General features: G+C 43.6%; 1 protein-coding gene across 2 annotated transcripts in view; it reads left to right on the top strand.

Annotated features, from left to right (window-relative positions):
- PPP2R5B (protein phosphatase 2 regulatory subunit B'beta) overlaps positions 1-26475 on the top strand; it is a 387315-nt gene extending 360840 nt beyond the window's left edge. The window contains exons 9-13 of one of the 2 annotated variants that reach the window (XM_069207984.1): positions 3182-3232; positions 15291-15410; positions 16757-16884; positions 21924-22025; positions 24385-26475. In XM_069207984.1, coding sequence (XP_069064085.1) covers positions 3182-3232; positions 15291-15410; positions 16757-16884; positions 21924-22025; positions 24385-24532 — 549 coding nt within the window. In that variant the 3' untranslated portion in view covers positions 24533-26475. The remainder of the gene's footprint in view (positions 1-3181; positions 3233-15290; positions 15411-16756; positions 16885-21923; positions 22026-24384) is intronic. The other variant, XM_069207985.1, reaches the window with a different exon arrangement.
- Positions 26476-27088: the final 613 nt, after the last annotated feature.

Below are 27088 nucleotides of genomic sequence, written 5' to 3'. Positions count from 1 at the left end.
TTAAAGCAAAAAGACAACTGCCCATTACTCCCAGGGCACATTCAACAAGGAAAAAAGGTGCTTCAATGGCCTTTTTAGGAAACATCCCAATGCAAGAAATATGTAAGGCAGCCACTTGGTCTACGCCTCACACATTCACCAAACACTACTGTATAGATGTGCTATCCGCACAACAAGCTACAGTAGGTCAAGCTGTATTAAGAACTCTATTTCAGACAACTTCTACTCCTACAGGCTAAACCACCGCTTATGGGGAACTAACTGCTTACTAGTCTATGCATACCATGTGTATCTACAGCGACAGATGCCATCGAACTGAAAATGTCACTTACCCAGTGTACATCTGTTCGTGGCATCAGTCGCTGAGATTCACATGGACCCACCCACCTCCCCGGAAGCCTGTAGCAGTTCAGAAGTTACCTTCAATTTTGTACATTTGTATATATATTACTTAATCCTTTAATAGATACATACTTACATTTTTCATTGCGCGGGCACTATTACTATAGTACAACTCCTACCTCACCCTCTGCGGGGAAAACAATCTAAGATGGAGTCGGCGCCCATGCGCAATGAGCACAGAAGGTGGAGTCACTCGGCCCCGTGACTCGAAAACACTTCTTCGAAGAAAAACAACTTGTAACACTCCGACCCAACACCAGATGGCGAGCTCATGCATACCATGTGAATCTCAGCGACTGATGCCACGAACAGATGTACACTGGGTAAGTGACATTTTCATTTATTGTCTTTATAATAAACAACTTAAAAACAAAGACAAAAACAAGCAATGCATTTCTTATGAGATACCACAATGTCCATTTTTCTCCTGGGTGGAGGATGATGACACATACGGACATAAACATGAAATATCCAATCAGACCAACAATAGCTACCCCCTTTCCCTCCCCAAGGAGCTCACACGTAACCAAGTCATTCATACACCATGTTTACCAGTGTTACTATATTACCACAGCTGGTTGTCACCTGAATGCATAGTATAACATTCCACAGTCAACAATCATCATCAGTGCTCCAATCAGACCTGGACTCCTGAACCCCTGTTAAGCGTTCTAATAATGTACTCCAAGCCGTCACGTCAGTCAGCGCCCCTTCCACCCTACGTGTCAGTCTCATGTTTTGTTCTTTGGCCACATGCCATTCCAAAACATCACAGGACCAGCTAGAAAGGGATGGGCTTTGTGTACTCATCCAGCCTATAGCCATCCTGTGCTTAGCCAGCACCAGCGCAAGCTGCGCAAATCTGCATGGGACGTGTCTACCCTGTGGTCTTTGGAATATACCCAGGATGCAAGTCAGTGGTGTCACTTCGAGCCCCACACCGGTGACCCCGTCTAACTTCCGAACCACCACCCACCAAAATTGCTGCACCTCCCTGCAGGACCAAGCTAAGTGGAGAAAGGAAGCACCGGTCTCCCCACATCGAGGACAACCAGTCTCCCTTGTCAGGTCCATCTTATTAAGTCGAGCAGGCATAATATATACACGATAAAATTAAAGTGCAACAACTTAAATCTGTGGTTACAAGAGATCATGCTTACCAGAGACAGCCATAGTCCAACCCACATCTTCTAGAGGGTCCTCCATTTCTCGATCCCATGCCCTATGCGCTGCACACTCCACCCCGCACAATCCCCAAGCTGCGCTATATAAAACAGAGTAACCAAATGGGAATCCTCTCCCCAATTTATTAACCCGTTCAACATTCTTGATGCTGAGGGGGCCACTGGGAATCCAGACCAAACCTCTCGAGCCACACTCTTGATCTTGGCATATTTCAAGAAATGTCCAGCGCTCAATCCGAAAGTATCTTGCGCCTCCTGAAAGGAGATAAACTCCCCATTGGGGTATAAATCACCCAAAACCAAGCAGCCACCCATTCTCCAAGCCTCCATTGACATGTATAATGTATTTTAACATTGTATGCTAGCGTGATTGTCCGGAAATCTGATGCCCACACCCCTCAATCCTACTGGCCAAGCTACGCCCCTGATCACAACCTATAGGAAAACAGGGTGAGAAAACACAGCCCACTCAAGTTAAGGCGGAGTAGAATTCCATGTGGTAATTCTATTGTACCTGACTCCTAATCAGGGTCTAAATTGGCGATTTCAAGATGTTTCCTATCAACTTTAAGTAATTAATCCAGCAATTTGTTTTCGTCATACGATCTTGTTTTTCCCATTGAAAGGGCAAAGCCATCCCTGAATGAGGAAGTGCTCTGCCGCAAGCACTGTAGTGTTAAATAGACTGAATTGTGAATACAAGTGTCCACTGCATAACTTTGAAGATAGTGAAAAGAATTTAATATGTAAATTGTTTTCTTAGGAGGATGAAGTATTCGCTCTCGTCGATAAAGGAGTGTATCCAATTTACAACGTTGTTCGTTAACCCTGAAACTGACTTCAGGTCCCTATAGATGATCTCTTAGTCAGTAGTGTTGAAACAGTGATATTAAAAGAAAGTACACCCTGTTTGTGGTTTTACAGATTATGGCATGTCTGACCCTTGGCTAGTTCTCACCAAATTCTAAAACAAGATAAAGCTAGACTCCTGTGACAAACCATAAATGTCACTCTGTAATCATCTATTAAACAAAAGAAAGCCAATATTCAGAAACCCTTTGTGAAAACTAAGGGCACCATTTTTCCTTTTATGTCAGTAGAGTAAGTAGTTTAAATCTGGTCCTTCTAAATAAATCCCCATGATTATTGGATGATAAGGAAGTATTACTACCTGTACATGAATCAGAAACTTTGTTAGTTCGAGAATTCAGGCTTGTGGTTAACATGATGCGTATGTCAGAAGATATCAGTGACCATCTCAGAGAGAAGTGCTGTTGCTCATTAGTCTGGGAAGGGTTACAAGACCATTTCCAAACCATGTAAAGTTCATCACACCTTAGCGAGAAATGTTTTTTTACAAATAGAGAATGTTCAAGGCATCATCAACCCAACCTGGCCATGCTTCATTTAGGTCAATGTGGCTTCAAAACCAGTAATGATGGAAATGCATGTTATTCCTTTCTTTTGTTTTTACTTATGAACCGCTTGCCTATGTTAAATAACGGGTTTGTGAGGTTTTCAGTAGTGTGTGAATCAGAAGGGGCACTAATGAACACTGTCTTCTTTTTTTCTTTTTTTTGTTTTTGTTTTGTTAGGTGATCCGAGGGCTGCTGAAGTACTGGCCAAAGACCTGCACCCAGAAAGAGGTACTGTGGAATCAAACTGGATTTAATATTTGTTTAAAGGGCCCACTATGCAGCTGCTCAGCCAGCAACGTGTGTTAATTGGTGCTGTGCAAGTGTAACACAAATTAACAGGGCTGTATAGAACCGCATAAAAACAATAGAACACCTCCATAAGAATTAGGGTTTCTCAAACGTATCTCTATTTCTAATATATATATTAGTTCTAGCCTCCAATAGTTATTGCATTTTTTTATATCCCTGTGCTCAACGTACAAGTGGCAAAATGTCCACTAGCTGTTTCTCATCAGATCTCCAGGACTAGATGTGCATGTACTAATTGCAAATGTTTGTGCTAACGCGTCCCAATCTAATTATTTTATTCACTCTGGGACTCGTTTTAGGCCAATGAATCTTTTGACCCTGATTGAAGACGTCTTAGGACGAGATAACTGATCAACATGTCAATCAACAAGTCAATAACGTAATCAATTAGACTCAGAAACCACCATGACCTTTCAGTCATGAATAACCACACCAGTTTAGTACGATTTTGTGATGTTTATTCCCTATTGATTACAATTCTACTAGCAAGTTTATTAGTCTCAAAACCATGAAACACATCAACATTGTCATAATATGGCAACTCGAATAAGATTTCATGAAAGCAAAGATCACAAACATTAGAACATAGCACAACGTCAACATGGGTTATCCTTAGCAGAGTATCATTAGAGCATTATTCAACATAGCATTGAACCAGTCATCTGTATATTTGCGTCCGCTTCAATGAACCCCTTAACTAACCTTGAATTAGCATTGGCATGTTGGGCTTCATGCAAAACAATTTGGTAACACGAATTTGGAAAACATCTAACTATGGTCTCTGTCAAAAGAAGCAGTTGGTACCTAGAAAGGAAAGGCAATCAGACAATTACAATTTCATCATCATATAGTTACCCTTCGTAATGGGTCAGCATACAGATTCAGTCTTCGTCCTCAGGACCTCAGTTGATTTGCCATCAGCCAGGGAATTCAGCAAGATGGGTAAGAAGGGACCCTTCCCTCATAAGGAGGAAAGGTATATAACGGGCAAGGTAAGGCAAGGATGGTTTGAACCAAACAGCAAAGTCTCTATGCAGAGTGACAAAGTGTCTGGGTCATAACAAAAGTTTGCAATGGCATCTCCCAATGGTTCCTCGTGTCAAAGGTTTTTATCCCTTTTCTGTTGTGCAGTCCCCTAATTCCTGATTGGATAGGGTTGGCACCCCACTATCTTCACCCAATGGGTTTACAGTGTTAGTATCAAATTTTGTCACCCCGTAACAGTTCTCACGTAGTTTATTGGTTCTTATGATTGACGACTCCACCGGGCAGAATGTCCGGTATGATTTCATACTCTCGTGGTCCTCTCGCATCTTCAGTCAGTAGGTCCATTGTCTGTACCGGTTCAGGCGACCTTGTTACCTGTAACTAGTCTACAGTGTTGCATTCAGCAAAAATGTTTCTTCTAGTAAGTTGAATTTCATGACAACGGATCTACTACGGTTACATTCATCCTTTAGCTTTGGAAAAATACGAGTACATGTCCTTCAGCAAGTCAGCACACTGCACGTTAGAAAAGCACATTTAATATGAAATTAGCAAAACCTTTACATATAACTCTTAATATTAGTGTAAAATCATACAGTAATGTATCAATTATTTCATTATTAGTCCGCTTCATTAGTCATTGCATACATTGGTGGCCACTCCCGGTGGGCACATTTCAAGCGCGTTTTTAGCAATAACACATCAATACATTTTCTATGCGGCATTATTATGCATTAGTTCATAAACATTTCATGTTAATTTTGAGTATAAGTGCTACGCTCCCTCATTTGCTCTCTCCAAGCGGCATCCCATGCTTCTCTTCAAATTCTAGCACTGACGAGCACCATTTTTAATATTTTAAGAATTGCAGAGTTTAACAAAAGCCTGTGGATTCCCGTACCTACCTGCTTCTCCGATGCAGAAATCATCAATATCCTGATGTACTAGAATGTCAGTTTACTTTTGCCCATCCTCTGCATTTGTGAATCATCACTGTTCAAACCTCATTGCTTTCTGTACCTTTTCCATGACTTTGATGCAGAAACCATTGCTGTAATTGTATGATAGAACCCTGTGGATTCCCCTTCCCAGCATCCTGCTGTGATGCAGGATTAGTGGTATTATATAGGGACACAGTATATTCTTGAACACCACCCTTTGTTCTGGTTCATGAACCCTAGTCATACTAATCTGGTTATTTTTTTTCAAGGTTTTGTTTTCTGCCATGTAGTGATGGGATTTCAACCACATTGCAGGGGATGCTATACCAGTTTTTCACTTTACTGACTAGAACATGTTTACTAATACCTAATTTCGTTATTTATTTGTTTTTTCTATTTTAAACTATTCTCAGTTTCATTTATATTTATTTTACATGTGTAATTCCATTAATATTGATATTTCCACCTAATGTAGATATACTATCCACATCACGTTTTTTCTTCATATGTTAAATCCTCGTACCATATCTAGTTGCCTCACGCATTTCTGATTTTTTTTTTTAAAGTTTGTCAGTGTTTTTCATAAACCGTGATAATACTCCAGTAAACAATGCCCATCTGTACCCCTAAAAAGTAAATGAAAGAGGCTGAGCGTATGTAAAACGTTACAGGAGGAAGCACCCTAGAGCCGTTGATGGCGTGACAGAGACTATGCATGGTTGCAGGAACTGTCTCCTTGTGGTGTCTCAACATATCTCTCTACATTCTAAGAATCCCAAGGTTTTAGTCTGAACTGTAATTGTGTGCGTGTATGTGTACCCTGACCCTCTAGTCTTGGTCTAGGGGTCCCAGAGGGGTCCTGCCAAGGCAAAAAAGCATTCTTGTAAAAAATGTGCAAAATTTGCAGCACAAATTGGGAAAAAAAACAAGCGGGGTCTCTGTGTTTGTTTTTAATCAAGCCCCTGTGTGTGCCAAGTCCCAGGGGCATGCAGTGCTTTAAAATAAAATTGAGGGGGGTTCATGGGCCTCCACCCAATGGCTTCTTTATGCCCTGGGGACTAAACTAAATAGTATGCAGGGGGGCCATGTCGCACCCAAGGACCACCTTCCCAAGGCAAAATACGTTAATTATAAAGTGGGGGGGTCTGCCCCGGAGACTGCCACCTTCATGGGGCTTAAAAATAGTAGTATGCAGAGGGCCATGCACGCCCCTGGGACCACCACCTCCGCAAGCCAAAATACTCTAATTATGAAAGGGGGGGTCCTGGGAACCCCCCTGGGGGCCACCACCTCCCAGAGCTACTAAATAAAATTATGAGGACATCTGTCGTGGGCCCTGGGGACCACCATCACACTGGGCAAGTTTTAAATGTTGGAGGGGGCCCGCATGGCCTCCCTCTTGGAGTCAATAATGGCCCTGGGGACCGACAACCCTAGGGCCAGCTCCTGCCATGTCCCTGTGTGCCCACCCTTGGGACATAGTCGTTTGCTCTGAGCAAACACCCCACTTCCAGCAGAGATGCGGGCAGGAAAAGAGATAAAACTGTTGCTCTTGCACTCAGGGAGCTGCATGTTTAGCAGCTCCCTGTGTGCAATAGCAATGCCGGCTCCCGCAGGAGGTGTGGAGCTGGCTGAGACCAGGGGGGCCTTGAGGCTTCCCCTTTGGTCCCCAATGTGTAAACCGGGTGCCCAGGGCACCCAGGTGACATGGCTGGGCCCCGGGCCTAATTCGGGGCAGGGAGGGGGGCTGCACGGCCCACTTCCCCCTTTGAAATGGCCTAGCATCATCCACCTTCGTATTATGCAAAGGTCTTCCTGCCTTTTTACCAGGATGATGGACAGCTTACCAAAGGGCACCCTAGTGTGTTTCCCGCTGATTTTGATGGCTCGTTCTTGATGCCAAGGAATATGAGGACATCCCTACCAAACAAAGTACTTATGTCATATATATAGCGGAAGGACCCTGGTTTGGTGGAAATTTACATCTTTGTTGTCTCATTGGCCTCTCTAGAATATGATTCAAGTTATCCAAGAATTCTGGAGAAAGACACACAAGCAACAATCACACTGAGAAACACACATAAGGTCGCTGGAGTCTTCCTTGTGCTCCATTACGCATCTGTATTGGATAAACCACACTGGACATTTACCCAACAAGGTAGCATTTACTAACCAGTAGAAAGTACTTCAGTTGGGTAGAAATTTAGTGTGGAGTCTTGTTGGATAAACAGGCAGGTGCAGTTCCTTTGTTGCCGGGTCACTCATGCAGCTACTGACACACCCACACAGACACTCACGCCCCCACTCACGGATGGTCTCAGACACTCACGCACCCCCTCACAGACCCATTCAGACTCATGCACCCACTTAGAGATTCATGCACTTACTCACAGACCCACTCCTAAAATCATGCACTCACTCACAGTTGCACTTTGAAACTCCTGTACCCACTCACAGAGCTACTCAGACGCTCGCGCACCCACTCACAGACCCAATTTTATAAATATATTCTGCTTGCCACTAGGTGGTTATATTTAGGACCTTGTTTCCATAGAAAAAAACGTTTTTTTTTTTTGTTTTTTTTTACTTACCTACATCTTTGGCACCATTTGCCGAATCTTCACAAAAAAAAGTGTTCTGGTGATTCTTGACACGCATGGAAAGTTTAGGGGTGTTCCGTTAAGCATGGGCAGAGAAAAACAGGGTGTCAAAAAAAGTTGTGATTCTTTTGTTAATTCCCAGAGGACCTTTAGACACAACTACAGCCAAAACCACTAGATGGAATTACACAAAATTAGGCAGGAAGGTAGCTTTCATACGCAGATTGTGCTTTTGCTTATTTGGTGTAAATCCGTTCAGTAGTTTTGGAGAAATTTAGGGAAATCTAAATTTGTATGTCTCTGGTCACGGAGACTTCACGATTATTTCACACATATTTCATGAAACTTCATGAATTTGGGCAAATGCAGGCTGCAAACCGACTAGAAAGCCCCTGGGGGTGGAAATCCTAGATGAAAGTGGCATAAGGGGTCAGGGTGAAGGTACCTTGACGCCAGGGGTGTGATATAGGTGTGTTTTAGGGGGGCAAATTATGAATTTCAAATAACGTTTCATCACCATGCACAGTATTTGTGAAAATTCACAAATTTTCGTAAACTATTCACAAAATATTGGCAGCTATGAAAAAAGCTGAAAGAAAAAACAGAGACTCATTGATACACTAATTCATTCATTCATACATACACTCAGAGACTCATGCACTCACTCAAACACCCACTCAGACACTCATGCACCCACTCAGACCAACTTATAGACTCACACAGCCACTTTCAGACCCACTCGGACACTCACGCACCCCCTCACAGATCCACTGACAGAGGCAGGCCTTGTGGCCAACCTGTGCTGCGCACGGCCAAAGACCTTTCTTTACCGCCGTTTAAAGAATCTTCACGAAATTTCCCCAAAAAAGTGTCCAGGAGATTCTTGTTGTGCATGGAAAGCTTCGGGATGATCCGTCAAGTGGGGCTCGAGAAAAAGGGGGGTTAGAAAAAGGTACATTTCCCATGTTAATTCCCATAGGGGTTTTGAACATGACTACATCCCGAACCGCTGGACGGAATTACACCACATTTGACAAAAAGTTAGTTCTTGGTCCGCAGATTTTGCTTTTGTTATTTGGTGTAAATTCATTCAGTAGTTTAAGGGAAATTAAAGGAAAACCAAATGTGTGTACCTAGGGCCGCGGGTCCTCCAGACTCTGATTGGTTGCCAACACTTCAACCAGGAAGTGTTGGCAGCCATCTTGGGACTTGGCTTAGGCCAAGTTCCTGAAAAAAGTGGAAAAAAAAGAAGAGGGGCCTGGACAGGAAAACCCTGACCTGGTCTGGTGGTCAGGAGGCTTGGTGCAGGGGTACCAGAGGGACTCTGCCAAGGGAACAGAGCACTTAAAAAAAAAATTGCTGCAAACTCACAATGACGTCACAGGATCGCTGCAAAAAAGAAAGATAAATAAAGCACAGGCTCCTGTGCTTGTTTTGAATAGAGTCCCCAGGTGGGCCATGTCCTGGTGGCATTTTCTAAAAAAAGGAGGGCAGCACATAGGACCACTCCTAACTCTTTGAGCCCTGGGGACCACCTCCTCCCAGGGCTGTTTTGAATAAGTGTGTGGTGGGGGCCAGATGGCGGCCCCGGCAACCACAAACTCCCTGGGGCTAAACAGTTGTTTTAAGGGGGAGATCCATACCGTCTCCCCTACAGCCCTGGGGACCGCCACCTCCCTGGGGCTGAATATTAAATTTATGGAGGGGGGCCTGCGCGACTCCTCTCCCACACTTCGGCCCCGGGGACCGCCACCTCCCCGGGGCTGAATGAAAATGATGGAGGCAGTCCGTTGTGGACCCCTGGTCCCGGGCACCACCACCTCCCCAGAACAAGTTATTGCAAATAAAAAAGGGCTGTGTGCTCCCCCCCCCCCCATCCTCCAGAGCCCTCCCCCCACCTGTCTGCAGCCCCGGGGAGATCTGAAATAAGATAATGAAGGGGATCCGTTGTGGACCACCAGCCCGGGGACCACCACCTCCCCGGGGCAAAGATAAAAGTTAAAAGGGGACCCACCCCCCCCGAGAATCCATGAATGGCCCCGGGACTGCCACCCCCCAGGGATGGCTACTGTTATGGCCCATCCCTGGGACATAGCTGTTTGCTCCTTGGCGGGAGCTTTGCCAGTTCCCAAGTCAGAGCAAACACAACTCCGCTCCCAGCAAGCAAGAGCTGTCAAACAGCTCTCGCTTGCTGGGAGCGGAGGTTTCCTCTGTTTCCCAGCTTGCAGAGGTTTTCTCACAGACAGGGAGCTACATGTTTAGCACCTCCCTGTCTGTAACAGCAATGCCGGCTCCAGCAGGAGGCAGGAAGCCGGCTTAAAGGCCCTTGTGGTCTCATTGCACACTGGGCACCCTGGATAGCACCCAGGAGAGATGGCTGGGCCCGGAAATTGGCCTGGGTAAGGGGAGCCCCGCGGCCTCCTTCCCAATATAATAGTGGTGGACTCCAGGGGATGAGGTCGCCGGGCCGAATCAACCAGGGGATGAGCACGGCATTTGGCCTTCTCCTGCACCATGCACCCAACAAGGTAGCATTCACAACGAGGTAGCACTTACTAACTAAACAGTAGAAAGTACTCCATTTGGATGGACATTTTGTCCAAAACTGTGGACTCTTGTTGGATAAACGAGCAGGTGAGCTTCCATTCTGGCCATGATGCTCATTTCACAGAAATGGCTGCAGACCAGGCCTTGCGACCAACTCCCGGTGCGCACGGCCAAAGGATGGAATAACATATAGTAATTAAAATTACTTTTTCTTAAAAAAAGCATAGAAATTCAGTGAAAAAAAACAAAGGTTACAGGGACATTATAGTTAGGTTCTGAATTTACTAGCACAAAACCAGAGAAATTCAGCAGTTATTGTTCAGGTTATTTTAAGTACCTATAACTCACAGCCTAAAGTAACTATAACTCACACCACCATGCACTGCTAATTATCACAGATATTAGAGCACTCATGACAACTTTTACAACGTCAATACAAATATCAATTAAACATAAGCAGTCAAATTTTTTAAGAAACTGCATGGCAGAGGCGCGGGTTATAGTTACCTTATGGTACGAGTTATAGTTACTTGCTCTAACTATAGCTTCTGAATTTCTCTGGTATATATATATATACAGGGAGTGCAGAATTATTAGGCAAATGAGTATTTTGACCACATCATCCTCTTTATGCATGTTGTCTTACTCCAAGCTGTATAGGCTCGAAAGCCTACTACCAATGAAGCATATTAGGTGATGTGCATCTCTGTAATGAGAAGGGGTGTGGTCTAATGACATCAACACCCTATATCAGGTGTGCATAATTATTAGGCAACTTCCTTTCCTTTGGCAAAATGGGTCAAAAGAAGGACTTGACAGGCTCAGAAAAGTCAAAAATAGTGAGATATCTTGCAGAGGGATGCAGCACTCTTAAAATTGCAAAGCTTCTGAAGCGTGATCATCGAACAATCAAGCGTTTCATTCAAAATAGTCAACAGGGTTGCAAGAAGCGTGTGGAAAAACCAAGGCGCAAAATAACTGCCCATGAACTGAGAAAAGTCAAGCGTGCAGCTGCCACGATGCCACTTGCCACCAGTTTGGCCATATTTCAGAGCTGCAACATCACTGGAGTGCCCAAAAGCACAAGGTGTGCAATACTCAGAGACATGGCCAAGGTAAGAAAGGCTGAAAGACGACCACCACTGAACAAGACACACAAGCTGAAACGTCAAGACTGGGCCAAGAAATATCTCAAGACTGATTTTTCTAAGGTTTTATGGACTGATGAAATGAGAGTGAGTCTTGATGGGCCAGATGGATGGGCCCGTGGCTGGATTGGTAAAGGGCAGAGAGCTCCAGTCCGACTCAGATGCCAGCAAGGTGGAGGTGGAGTACTGGTTTGGGCTGGTATCATCAAAGATGAGCTTGTGGGGCCTTTTCGGGTTGAGGATGGAGTCAAGCTCAACTTCCAGTCCTACTGCCAGTTCCTGGAAGACACCTTCTTCAAGCAGTGGTACAGGAAGAAGTCTGCATCCTTCAAGAAAAACATGATTTTCATGCAGGACAATGCTCCATCACACGCGTCCAAGTACTCCACAGCGTGGCTGGCAAGAAAGGGTATAAAAGAAGGAAATCTAATGACATGGCCTCCTTGTTCACCTGATCTGAACCCCATTGAGAACCTGTGGTCCATCATCAAATGTGAGATTTACAAGGAGGGAAAACAGTACACCTCTCTGAACAGTGTCTGGGAGGCTGTGGTTGCTGCTGCACGCAATGTTGATGGTGAACAGATCAAAACACTGACAGAATCCATGGATGGCAGGCTTTTGAGTGTCCTTGCAAAGAAAGGTGGCTATATTGGTCACTGATTTGTTTTTGTTTTGTTTTTGAATGTCAGAAATGTATATTTGTGAATGTTGAGATGTTATATTGGTTTCACTGGTAATAATAAATAATTGAAATGGGTATATATTTGTTTTTTGTTAAGTTGCCTAATAATTATGCACAGTAATAGTCACCTGCACACACAGATATCCCCCTAACATAGCTAAAACTAAAAACAAACTAAAAACTACTTCCCAAAATATTCAGCTTTGATATTAATGAGTTTTTTGGGTTCATTGAGAACATGGTTGTTGTTCAATAATAAAATTAATCCTCAAAAATACAACTTGCCTAATAATTCTGCACTCCCTGTATATATATAGATATATATATATATATTCACTTAAAAAAACAAAGGCTACAGGGACGTTATAGTTAGGTTCTGAATTTGCACACACAAAACCTTAGAAATTCAGCAATTATAGTTATGGTTATTTCAAGTAACTATAATTCATGCCCCAAGGTAACTATAACTCACACACCCCCACATGCACAGGTTTCTCCTTAATAATTTTAATGCAAACATAACATTGATCTTATCCATAATGATAGCAGAGATTTCTTGAGTACTGTAATATGTGGGGTAATTAGCAGTGCATGGCCCCTTATAATAACCTAACCCCATGCCACCCATGGCCTTCCTCAGGGCACCAACTTAAAAGTAGTTAGGGGGGCTGCGTGGACCCGCCCCCGTACTCTAGGGACCACCACCACCTCCCTGGGGATACATAAAATATTTTTTTTATCAGGGGCTGTGCAGACCCCGCTGGGGCCCCACAGATCACCACCTCTTTGGAGCTACATAATAAATTTAGGAGGGGGGTTCATACTACACTAGTTCCCGGGGACCACCAGCTCCCAGACACAACATTAAAAAATATATGGGGGGGTGCATTGACCCATCCCCTCCGGCCCAGGGGATCACCACTTCCCCAGGGCTAAAAAAAAAAAAAAATAGGGGGCCCTGCAGAGCCCCCACCCCCAGGCCCTGGGGATCACCACTACTGGACTACTGAACAAATTTACAATAAAAAAGGGTGATCTGTGGACCAAAAGCTACCTTTTTGCCAAATTTGGTGTAATTCTGTCCAGCGGTTCTGACTGCAGCCGTGTCTAAAGAGTCTATGGGAAACAACATGGGAAACACACTTTTTTTTATCCTTCTTTTTCTCGGTCTCCTGAAATTTGCCATGCACAACAAGACTCAACTTTTTTGGAAAATAATGTGAAAATTTGTCAAATGGAGCCAAAGATCAACCGCTATTAGGTAATGTGTATATATTCTCATAAAATAAAAACCCAAAGGTTGCAGGAACGTTATGGATAGGCCCTGTTATAGTTAGTTATCTCAAGTAACTATAACTTGTGCCCTAAGGTAACTATAGGTTGGGCCCCCGCCATGCACAGTTGTTTCCTCAAAAAGTTTACTGCAAATATTACATTGATATTATCAGTGAAGTTAACAAAGATGTCATGAGTGCCGTAATTTGTGGGATATTTAGCAGTGCATGGCGAGGGTGCGAGTTATAGCTACCTTAGGGCACAAGTTATAGCTACTTGAGATAAATGTAACTAGAACACGTGAATTTCTATGGTCATTTAAAATGTGAGCCTAACTATAATGTCCCCATAACCTTTGGTTTTTCAAGCGGATTTTCATGTTTTTTTTAATTCTATTTCCTAACTATAACTTCCCTGTAACCTTTATTTTTTTTCAGTGAATTTCTCCGTAAAATAATTTTCATTATTATACATTAATCAAACTACTTGCCTACATGGCCTTCGGCTGTGCACGACGGCAGATGGTCAAAGGGCCTGGCCTGCAGCCACGCCCTGCAGCTAACCCCTATATCCACCCAACCCCGCGCTGCGCATTGGACCATGCACAGCAGTAATTTGCCGAAGGTCCGCATGCCGCCTCTCCCCCAGCCGATTTTGACCCCGGGACCACATCCCCTGGGGCCTGGCCTAATATATTTTTTGGGGGAAGGGAGGCTGCGTGGCCCTTCCTTCTCAGGGCCAATCTCGACCTGGGGGCCCAGCCTAATTATTTTGGGGGGGACCCCATCCTCCGGGACCCAGTCTAATTTTTCTTGTTGCTTTTTGTTTTTTTGGGTTCGGAAGGTGGACCGCGTGGCCCCCCCTCCACAGGGCCAATCTCGACCCCCGAGACCCGATCCCCCGGGGTCCAGCCATGTGACCTAAGTACCTCCCCAGGGCACTCAAACACAGTGTTGGGGACTGTGGTGGAAGCCTGAAGGTCCCCACTGTTCCCAGCTGGATCCACGCCTCCCGCGAGAGCCACCATTGCTGTCACAGGGGGGGGCCGTGCTGTGTTTTTGTTTTAAATTGTTCCCCGTATTCGCAACCCTGTCTCAGATTTGTAGCAAAAATAAAAAGAGATGCTTTTTAGCCCTGGGGTGGTCCCTCTAGAACCACACCACAAGAGCTAAGGGGTCAGGGTGTCCGTACCAGAGCTCGTTTTCTTTTCTTTTTTAACCTGTTTTCTGGGACTCGACTGAAGCCAAGTCCCAAGATGGCTGCCAGCACTTCCTTGTGGGAGTGTTGGCAGCCAATCAGATCTCAGCACGAGATCGGGAGGAGTCGCTAATCCTTTGTGTTCCTATATATACAAATTTGGATTTTCGTTATTTTCTCTAAAACTACAGAATGTCGTGTCCCTTTCCAGTTCCCTTCTTTTCCACTTCTATAGCGCTCACTTCTCCAGCCTTCTTCCTTGCCAGTCTATCCTGTAAATTCTTCTCATACATTATTGCTTTTACCCTCTTCTCTCTGTAGCCTACTTCCTAATGTACATTCAATGTATTCCTAAAATTCTGTGTTTCTACATTATTTATAGACCCTCCTCACCAGATTATTCCTCAATGCCCTGTTCCTCATTATCCTATCCCACTCCTCATTCTTTCACTATTCAAAAAACACATCATTTCTTTTCTCTCTAAACAATGTTCCTTAACCTGTTAAATTCAATTTGCAACATCTTCACCTCCTCATCTTTTGCACTATTCCCTTACCCCCTGCTGCTGACATTAATGTACATTTCATCCATAAAAGGTGATGTTCCTGGGAGAAATAGAAGAGATCCTGGATGTTATTGAGCCCTCTCAGTTCATCAAGATCCAAGAACCCCTCTTCAAGCAGATTGCTCGGTGCATTGCCAGTCCACATTTTCAGGTGAGTACCGTACTGTGGGAGATGCTACATTATCACTTCTAATGTATGATTATATTACTAGTTGTTATGGAATACACTACTCCATTCCAGTCTGTGAGCTCCCCATCTATTTTCAAGCAAAGCCATTCAGCAAATACAGTACACTATGAGCCTCATTACGAGTGTGGGGGTCTATAGACCGCCACACTCGCGGCGGCGGTCTGAACCGCTGCCAATGCGATGGTCCAACCGCCACATTACAACCCTGGCTGTCGCGCCGTCAGGGAACCACCAGCTCATCTGGTGGCAGAGGTCCTAATCTGCCAGAGCAGTGCTGGCCTGGGGATTACGACCGCATTCTCCGCAAGCAGCGTAATGGCGGCAGCATGCCATGACAAGGCTGAGAACAGTTACAGGGGGCCCTGGCACTGCCCACTTGGCCAGCACCATTGCAGCGTTCACTGTCAGCTATGCAGACAGTGAACATTGCGAAGGTGCTGGTGCACCCTGCAGGCGACAGCATTGCTTCCGGCTCGATTATGATCCGAAGACAATGCTGTAGCCTATTTCCAGCTCTGAACAGGAAATCAACACTTTTCAGGAGTTTCCAGCTCATGCAGTCTACCACCATGTGGTATCAGGTCTGCACCGGAATGCCATTTGAACGGAGCTGCTACTATGTAATCCGCACGGCGCTGGCAGAATCCGAGCATACCACAAAAAAGAGTGACTTGCTGTTGTACCCTTAGAGATAAAATGGCCTTCAGTGCTGTGTAGCAGTCTTTGGGAACTAAGACAAAATACACAGAACACATGACATCATGCACTGTAATATAACATAAAATCTGGAATATTTCTATGGAAAAGAGTGTTGCGTGTTATTGATTATACAATACAGCCAGACTCAAACCTGAGCATCTACTATGTATCTTTTTTCCAGTTGCTCCAACTAGGTGGCTGTCCCGAAGTAGGCACCCATGCATTGAATCATATCTTAGAGTAGAAAATAACCGTCCGTTCATATCCACCATTTTATGTAATAGCGTTCTATGGGAATTGGACGTACAGCTTCAAAGATGCAATTTTACATGATTGTAGAACATTGCATTCACAGCAACTGTAGTTAATCTGGATTATGAAGAAATAGATCTATTCTTTCTCTCTAGAAACCAAGAAACCACAATCGTGGCATATATTTTATTTAATTTCTTTAACTTCAAGCAGCACACAGTAACACAGATATCAGAAAAATAGAGTGGTTGAACATTGGTTCACTTCCTTAATAAAGAGAATTAGAAGAGAGGTTACCAAAGCTTAGAAACTGTTAACTTGCCTATGCTGACTTGTGTTCTCCTTCTCTCTTTTAGGTTGCAGAGCGGGCTCTGTATTTCTGGAACAACGAATATATCCTAAGCTTGATTGAAGATAACTGCCATAGCATCCTTCCGATAATCTTCAGCACACTCTACCGAGTCTCCAAAGAACACTGGAACCAGTAAGTGTATCTTCCACTTGGGTGTGCATCAAGACTCCTGGGAGATGCACAATATCACTAAAGTCGAGCACAGATAGTGGCAAGAGTGAGACCATGGGAACATTTCTGTTTTATGTAGCTTTCACTGGAAGCTCCGTTTTTCATTGCTGCGATGTAACACCATTGGAAAACAAAAATAGTTACCCGTTTTTATGAAATCACCAGTGGGAATGCTCATTTCCCTTTTATTTCACTGCCTCACCTGTGTCTTAAGAGACATGGGCGCAGTGGTGGGTCATGGTCACATTGCCTTCCTTACACCTCACCCGGGTCTTCACAAACCTGACAGAGGTGAGAGATTGTGGAAGATGCTGTGCAAACCACTTTCTCTCCTGTCAGCACAGATCTCTGCATCCCGCACCTACAGGAGAAAACAACTCGTCCTGGCCAGTGGCTCTCAGAGAACTGCGGTCAGGGCAGAGCTCGTTCCTTTTGGCACAAAGGTGACAGGAGGGCACAGACGGTGGTGGTGGGTGGCAGGATGATGGACATTTATTTTTTACATTTAGATTTGGGTGGGTTATTTTCAGAGGGTGATTGGGGTGAGTGGAAGAGGGCCAAAATTGTTTCTTCTTTGTGTTTTTTGTTACAACACATTGTATTGATTTTAAGTAAACAGTGGAATAGATAATAAAAATAAAATGTAACTTATAAAATTGAGTCATCCAACACTCCTGTCCCATCACCCTAGGTCCCGCTCTACATAAACCAAGAAACATCAGTTTTAGCTACAGCTAAGACTTCCCACTCTATGCAAGTACATTCAGACTTGCTAGCTACGAATTTCATCATCAAGGATATCATTCGATGTGTTTAATGGATCTATGTTGATCCCTCGATAGTACCCCCAGGTTTCCCAATTTTTTTTAAAGATTTCTGCAGGTTAGCCTCTCGCAGCATAGATCAGTTTCTCCACAGGATTAGAATGTTCAAGTCCCCTTCGCCACTCGTCAGTCGAGGGGGGATCCTGCTCCCTCCAGCGTCAGGCTATGTCTCTGTCTGCTTTGGCTAGGGGTTAATGGTTGCAAAATGTTTTTATCTATTACAAACTCAACACGGAAAAAACAGAGTTTCTGATCTTTGGCAGACACTCAGCCCTCTACAGCGACTCCTGCTGGCCAGCAGAGCTCAGACCCACCCCCACATCAAAAGAGCACACCCGCAACCTCTGCATCATTCTCAACAGCAAACTCTCCATGAAACGCCAGGTCAATGCAGTTTCCTCAGCCTGCTTCCACATGCTCTGCATGCTCCACAAGATGTTTAAGTGGCTCCCTATCAGCACAAGGACGACAGTGATGCCGGACCACATCACCAGCCGACTGGACTAAGGCAAAGCACTGTATTCAGGCACCACAACCAAAGTCATGCAAAGACTTCAGATGATCCAGAACACAGCTGCCAGACCGATCCTCAACCTGCCCAAGACAACTCACATCACCCATCACCTGAAGGACCTCCATTGGCTCTGATCCTGAAAAGATGCTACTTCAAGCTCCTGACTTGTGCCTACTAAGCCCTCCATAACCAAGGACCTACCTGGACCACTGCCTTCATCTCCACCAAACAACCAGGAACTCAAAACCTGGCTCTTCAAATAAACATCTGCAGCAAGCACCTGGATACCCACTTGGGTGACAAGCCACGCTATACAAATAACACCTGATTGATTAATTTATTAATGTCCAAGTCAACGTTGATGTGTTAGATGACCATATTTGGAGTGGGTTGCATTGTACAAGTTAGCACAGATCCTAGACAAGAAAGAACTACCCCCAACATAGATTTAGCACCTGACACCCCCAGATTGTATCAATTAGGTCACCCTCCTGCAAAGTACACCAGAGACAGGAGGGAGAGGACACCGCAACCTTCGTCTCAAAGTATACTCTGTGTAAATAATTGATTTGAATCAGTCAGTCTACTCGCTATGGCAGTCTCTCTCTGGGCCGTTCTAGCCTCACTCCACTAGTCATCCATGAGACTCCACATGTCCTTCTCCCAAGCCAAGCGCAATGATTCCAGATTTGTAATTTTATTCAGTATTGATCAATACTTTTACGTCATCTTACGCTTCCCTCATTCTCCAAGGTGTAACTTCTCTTCAAGAGGATTGAACTACCAGTTGGGCCTCAGCCAGATATGTATGGCGTATTAGAGTGCCGCAGTTGGAGGTACTGGAAAAACTGGCTGGGGTGTAACTCATGTTCTGCTTCGAGTTCGCTACAGGATGTAGGCACCAGTCCGGTCGTCACTTAACCCAATGTAGAGATCCCAATAATACCCCATTAGAAATCCTCTAGCTTGTGTACTTGTTTAAATACTTTTCCTGCCCATAGTGGTGTATTCCAGCCCAATACTTAAAGGGTGTCTCTCCAAATCTGTATAATGGTTTTGGTGGCTGCGATGGGAGAGTAGATACACCCTGCTCCCATAGACCACATTTTGTGTGTGCCCCATGTTGTGCCCATTCTTAGAACGCATAAGAGGGATCACCCTGTAAATCATACCACAATGTGCTTACAGTAAGCAGTTGGGAGACTGTAACTGAGCTGTAACAATTCCTTCCTCATATATAGATTTAAAACATTTCAGTAGAACAACCAGTGGGAAACCTCAGTTCCAAAGGAAGCTTCATAGAGTGGAATTTATTCTAGTGAAAAATGATTAGGGCAGTTTATATGGGAAGTTTTGGATCTGGTATAAAAACCTAGGATGTGTCACCACTTTAAATATGGCAGACCTGGCAAGAAGTGATAAAGGGAGCACCAACCAGAACTTAGGAGGTCATTACGATTTTGGCGGTCAGAAAAGCCCATCTGCCAAAATCCCTCCTCCCTGCCGGGCCCATTACGAGTTTCCCGCCAGGTCAGTGGGCAGAAACCACAGTTTCATAATCGAGCCGGCGGAAATGCTGTAGTGCGCTGGGTGCACCAGCAATCTCGCAATGTTCACTGTCTGCAAAGCAGATTGTGAACATTGCGATGGTGCTGGCCAAGGGGGCCCCTGTACTGCCCACACCAAATGCATGGGCAATTCAGGGGCCCCCATTAGGGCCAATGCACCCATTCCCTGCCAGCCTTTCATGGTGGTGCTTCTGCCGTGAAATTGCTGGTGGAGAACGAAGTTTTGGGGTGTAGTGCCTGATGTCTTGGCAGAGCCAATGGAGCAATGGCCTTGCCTTATCTCCCCATTGGTAAATGCGGTTCTATTTTGCCAGCCACTTTCTTGGCTTCATCTGTGACAAGCTGCTGCAGCCGTCCCTGCATGTGTGGTATGTCTCTAGAAAGATGAGGCAACAGGTTAGCGTGGTATTGGGACTCAAGAAGAGAATGGGGAATTCAAGATTGGTTGCTCTTTGTTGTTGGAGTTTGTCCATTGAGGGCACTCATAATATATCCCCTGAGGGTTGCCTTCAGGTCCACCCAAAGGACCCTAGGAGAATCTACTGAGGCCTGGTTGTGCCTGAGGTAAATATCAATTGCCTTGTCTATGTGTGCTCTACATGTCTTGTCCTGAAGAGGCCATGTGCCTAGTCTCATCACATCTCAGGTCATTGACGTCCCATGGCAAAGCTTCACTGTCGAATGGTCAGAAAGGCGGTGATTCAGAATTTGGACCTCAATAACTATGCACCTATGTCCTAGGCAACAAAAAAGAATCCAGTCCGGAGAGATTGCTGTGGGCCCCTGAGAAAAAGATAAAGCCTCTCTCTTGCGTGAGATATGCATTAACATCAAAGAGTCCCAGGGCCTCTGTGAAATTTGCCATTAGTGTGGGACCCCTATAGGGTCTGCCTTCTCCCCTTGATCTTGAGATGTCCTTTACCCCATTCTAATCACCTCCAATGACCAAGAGACCCTCTGGCATTGCACCTTTGAGGTGCATAATAACCTCTAAGAATAGGGCACCTCATGATGTATTTATGGTTGTTGGGCTGCAAATATTTTGAATGCAGGATCTGATGATTTTGGGAGTCATATATACCATAAGTGTATAGATGTCCCAACAGTGAATAGCGGGTTTATTTTTAATCAAGTGGTTTAGAATGGCATTATAGACAACTCCATAGGCTGTCGGATGTCACACGGAACCCCTCGGTTAAAAACTTCCCTCTCATTCAGGTACTCAGCTATATTTCTATATATTGCATAGATTCTTTGTCACAAAAAAAGATGTAAACAAATCCATTAAAAAATCATATCAGTGACTCTCCCAGAAGATCTGCCAATGGCGTAAGAGTCTCCCTCTGGTACATCCTCACTGTTATCCCTACCATTTAATGTGATTCATCATGTCAATATCCATTTCTGCTTCTAACTGAATATTCACTCCTATTTTTTTTCTTACCTCTATTAGCTTCCCATCTGATCATTTCTTGTCTGTTACTCATGTAAGGTTTTTTATATTTGAATGGACTCACAAAAGATGCACATTTTGAGGATTTTATTGTTCGAGGGGTTGGTCCCTGAGATGGATGATGCAGCCGAGGCCCCACTAAACATTTTAAGGATCTTGAGCCAAATGGAGGAGATATGATGTAGTGTCTAAGTTGATGTGGAATATTCTAGCTTGGAAGATAAGGGAGGCTAGTTTGAGATGTGATCTAATGGTTTGGTTTTCAGTTTTGAATCGAGGGACTCAGATTTTAAATCCTTGTTTCCCTACTGGAACCGATTTTGTGAACCAGGGTAAATCAGTGTCTGTCCACCTGCCTCAGTTGCCCTGCGTATCAAGCTTCTGAGTGCATAGAATTAACTGAACTCCATCATTATGTACTGTATGAAATAATGGATATTCACATTAGAACAATTGTTTTTTCTGTTGATGCCTTTCAACACCTTTGTGAGCCCTTCTCTTCTGTATCCATTGCTCTCTCCCATCTCCCATTTTTCCTGCTCCTCCACACATTTTTCTGTGTGTCTCTTCCATATGTCTTCCATATGTGTGTTTCTTCCCCTGTCTTTACTTATCTCGTTATATCTTGTCCTTTTCCACAGGACGATTGTCTCCTTGATCTATAATGTGCTCAAGACCTTCATGGAAATGAATGGAAAACTCTTTGAAGACCTGACAGCATCATACAAAGTAGAAAAGCAACAGTAAGTATGCTCATATGTTACAAGTATGCTCATATGTTACAATTTGAGACCCTAGAAAGTAGCAGCATCAGCAAAAGAAACACACATCATTGCCTAATATTCATTTAGACACCTTAACGCTCACTTATTTGGTGTAAATCTTGTATTTGACTCAGTCTTAAGATGTGTGCCTGATTCTTCCACAGTAGATTGCAGTTTCACTCTCAGTTTGGCCTTGAACCAGCTACTGGCCTTTCAGGTCTTATTGGGCTATAAGAAGGCAACTATTTGGTGTGAAGCCTTATAGTATCGTATCTCCACATGCAACTGTGAGGCTTTACACTATTGGAAGCCACGTCCAAATTGAAGTCCATCGTCCATAGTCAACGTTATGGATCCTCAATATTTATTTCAGAAAAGATTGCTGACTAGCACAGAGGAGGTCATACAAATCTCCTCTCCTGTCAGTTGTGGTTTCTTTAAGTGATCACAAGGTGTACTATGAAGAAGATGCATAACATGTCAGCGGTTCTGGTGCCCCATTAAGAGCCTACAATGGCCACAATTCTGTCCCCATATGCTCCACCCTACATCCTGTCTGCCCAACTCACAGAAACAAGATCTACACCTGCATAGGGTGAGTAAAGGCAAGCACAGGACACCACAGACACCTTCATGTGTAGCTTTTCTGATAGCAGGAAAAGAGCACTTACTATGCTTCCACTTGGACACCTTTATAGATGAAATGTGATAGAGATGAAGGATAATGCATTTTCATTTTTAGCTATTTAAACCTTTTTTTTGTACAAAAGCTTAATCGCTTTCAGTATCAATTAATGGTGGATTCCTGTAGCTATAAGCTTCCCGAAATGGGTACGGTTTTCTTTGTTATGTTATCCAGCATTTGTAAAGTGCAGTATCGCAAGTTGGCCTCAAGTCGCTAACCAAATGGAGGAGTGATAAACAGACAACCCCTTTATGGATCTACGGAAATTAGTTTAACAGCCACGTTGTCTGCTTTTGCCAAAACTGAGGCAGAGATGTTTGTGCGAATAGGTTAGGGGGAAGATAATTAAAACGTTTTGCAGTGGTAGTAGAAAAAGAGTCCTTTAATCCAAGACCTACAAATCTAAGGACAAACTTCAAACTGGCTCTCAAAGACCTCAAGGTTCTTCTTGGTGCGTATGACTGGAGGCTTCTTTGAATAGAGACTGAGAGGTCCCCGGAAAGAGATGTATGAACAATACACAAGGCTTTAAAGCATATACTCCATCTCACCAGGAGACAGTGGGCCTTCTGTAGGATGATCTTGCAATGGACGAAGTGGGAAGCAGCTGCCACTAGTCTAGGTGCTGTGCTCTGGATAATCTGGAGTTTACAAAGCAAACCGTCCGATAACTGTAGATAAAGAGCATTTGAAGAGATCCTATGGATGTTGCTACTGCAATATGCCTTATTACGAAGGACGTAGGCGTGGCAATCTTTCTCAGTATTTGAATGTGGTACATGCAGGAAGACACCACTTCCATTACTTGAGCAGCATTTGAGAATGAATTATCAATTTTAAATTCCAGGTTCTTCGCTCTTTTTGCAGGCTGGGGTAAATACCAATCTTTGTATGACAATGGGTGTCTAACCATAAGTCATTACGGCCATTAACAATCAAAATATTTGTCTTTTCATGCTCAGTTTTTATTTATTACTACTCATTCTCCCCACCCAAAAACGAGCTCAGGCAGGGAAGGTAGAACTAATCAAACCCAATAATTAATCATCAAAAGTCATTTTTAGCCTTGCTTTTATCACATCCACATTCCAAACCAATAACTACAAATTATTATTTCCTGTCCTAAAAGACATGTATTGCCAAGTAGCACTATGTGGTTCCAGTGTGCTTACCTAGGTGTGATGCTTCTTGAACGGGCCATTATTGGCACTTAAGGACCCAGTAGCTGGTCCCCCCCGAAAACTGTAGTAGGCCGCCATGCACTGTAAGGGATTTCTAATTAAAGTAATCCATTGGGTTGATTGATAAGTATGGACATATATATTAAAACTTTGCAATTGCCCAATGTGCTTTGAGAACCCACTAAGATGTTGGCATGAGGTCTCCATTGCCCTCTGCCCCTTTAGGACACATTACAGATGTTATGAAAACTATATTAGAAGAGAGTCTAAGGTAATTACATTAAACGCCAAAAATGGGTCGCCTGAATGGCCAGCTAATTCATAGAAAGTAGGAAAACATACAGGAGTAGCTGAATATGCACATGCCTACATCACACCACATCACGGATACACCCAACAAGTTATTTTGGCCTTGATTATAGAAAACAATTTCTCATTTCATCCATTTTTATTATTTCTTCCTAACTGCTAGAGACCTGAAAAAAGAGAAGGAGCGCCAGGAGCTGTGGAAGAAGTTGGATGACCTACAGCTGCGACGATTGCGCAGCCTAGAGGAGGCTCAGATGAACCGACTTAACCTACAGAACAGCCTCAGCATGCAGAGTGGAAGTAAAAGCTAAGTAGTTACCGGCACCCACCACCTTCCACACAAACCCCCACAATACCACCGCCACTTATGCCCAACCACTGCTGCGTCCCTTCCTGTGCCAAACGAGCAAGAAAGTGAGGCCCACATGGATGTCGGAAACAGCAACAGCACACAATCGCTTCTCTTCTAGGTCTATCATCAGTATGGTGGCTCCAGTGACCTTGTGTAGGCACAGAGGGGAACTCCCTGCCAAAAGAGTCCCTTCCAGAGGGGAACTGTTTGCAGGAAAAATCCAAGAGCAGGCCCTCTTCGGTTGGTCTTCACCGTCCAGCAACTCTGTGGTGCATCAGTTGTAGTCAGTCAATATGCCCCTGCTCTTGAGAATCCTAATGAGAGCACCATAAATATGGATACCAGCTGTTCCCGGCACATGAAGAAGTGGGCACGCACATTCCCCTGGGTTCTAAAAGCAGTAACGTTTTGCAAAGAGCACAAGGGATAGAAAATCATTGGAGATCAAGTTTTGATGCCACAGGACAAAGCTGCAGTCCACCAAGAAGAACGTGCTATTTATGACCTTGGTTTATCCATGGACACATTTTCTTGGGGCTGGGGGTGGGTGGGTGGGGTGGCAATCAGTAAAGCTATCATGCCCAGTCTGGGAGGGAATGGGGACAAAGTGAATTAAGAGGACCTACGGGCAGGGGTTCTTTATATTTATTTATTGCAACAGAAACAGTTCATAGTCCAAGGTGGCGGCTTCCACAAGTGGATCTACAGCTGTCCTGGCTTTGTAAAGGTATAGGTAACAGTAAAATATGTAAACTAATAAAAACCGTGTCTGTGTGAGTTCATATTGCGAATCAAAAGATTGAATTGAGACGTTTGGTAGTTTCTTTTAATAGGGGTCATTTGACAGTCTCAACTTGTTAACAGCGTGGAAGCCCTTCATCAAGCATGTCTACCTTACTGTTATAACACTGGCCACTAGAAAAACGTAATTGTTTGGCCTTTTCTTTAGTTCCATACATGCATTTTTGTCATATATGCCACATATTCCACAGTTATCCATATCATTTACAGATATATACTAAAACAGTTGCTTCTCGCTCAAATGAATAAAAAAATAACTAAAAAAGAGTCAATTGTAGTGCAGCAGTGCAGGTTGAAAAGGTTAACTAGTCACCTTTCAGTTGTTGATTGCTGTATTCAGGTATCAAAGAAGGTATTAATTGGGTGAATCTTTTGACTGCACTGTTTTAATGCCCCTCCATTGATTCTTTGGGAGTTAGAGTTTTGAAAGCATGAAAGCATTGTGAGATCTTAAATTTAACAGAGACAGCAAGGGAACAGTGGTTCATTTTTTGCTGCACAATGTTTGCATCATTATTTGTGCAGATTCATGGTACATCACGTACACTGTTCTCAAAACAGGGCTTGTTTTACAAGAGGCACTCAGAAGCCATGTGTTTAGGAATTTCTATGTTCTCTTCTTTAAGTTTTAAGATTTAAGAGTTGTTGACTTCAATTTTACCGTGTTCCCAATTGAGACACGTACAATAAATATATGCAGTGTAAAACATAATGGAAAGAGGGGTTTTGGAGGCCTAAAAGTTTTTTTCTTCTGAAAAATGACTACGATATGCATGAAAAGGGGGAGATCAACTTGAATTACATTGTGTGCAAATGTACGTTTTTTTCCCAGAGTTTAACACTGTCATTGCTATTCACAAAGGTAACTTAAATTTTTGAGCAAACTTACATGTGTAATGTACTCTTGCACTTCTGAGTAATTTTACGGCTTATGACTATTCACAAAATGAGTGTAAGGTTACTTAAAAAGTTTAACTTACATGTCTCCATCCCCTGAAAAAGAGTGGTCGAGACTAACTTGCAAGTGAGGGTTACTACTAAATAAAACAGTAGTAAGTCTAAGATACATTGTTACTATAATTTATAAATGCTGAAAAGGTTAATAAAATATTCTATAATTAAATTAAAAATATGTACTCTTGTTAGAAATAATTACTAACATTAAATTATATTTATTTTAATTTTAATTATTAACTAATTTAATTTAACATTATTTTTATGGGGTTTTATTTTAGGCCCCCAACTAATATTTTCTGTGAGACTAACAAATTAGTTGGCATGTGTGATGCTAGACTTATTCCTGCACTGAGTTGGAGTACTTTTGGGTCCCTTTTCAGCTGTAGTAACTACACAAGTGCAATTTGGGAATACATATAGTTTAGTGTTTTGTGGTTGGGTTGACGTCCCTCCTTAACCCCTCCCTTACTCTCCTTAAACCCCTCCTTACTCCTCTCTTAACCCCTCCTTTTATTCTTAAATACTCCCTATTTTCCAGCCACTCCCCTGTGTCCCTCACACATTTACTACTAAAATGTGTATCTTTGTATGTTAAGATTCCGCAGTCATGGCAAAGATCTCTGCAAATGTAGGTATCCGAGAGGAAGAGGCGTAATCTCTGCATATAGGTTTATGAGTAGCTCGTTTTGCAGTACAAAACATATTACAAAATTCAGTTTCTGAATAGTCATTCCTGTGTCTTACACACATTATTTTA

Source organism: Pleurodeles waltl, chromosome 9 (assembly GCF_031143425.1).
Source record: "Pleurodeles waltl isolate 20211129_DDA chromosome 9, aPleWal1.hap1.20221129, whole genome shotgun sequence".
Classification (NCBI taxonomy): domain Eukaryota; kingdom Metazoa; phylum Chordata; class Amphibia; order Caudata; family Salamandridae; genus Pleurodeles; species Pleurodeles waltl.
This window is presented reverse-complemented; position numbering and strand designations above follow the sequence as displayed.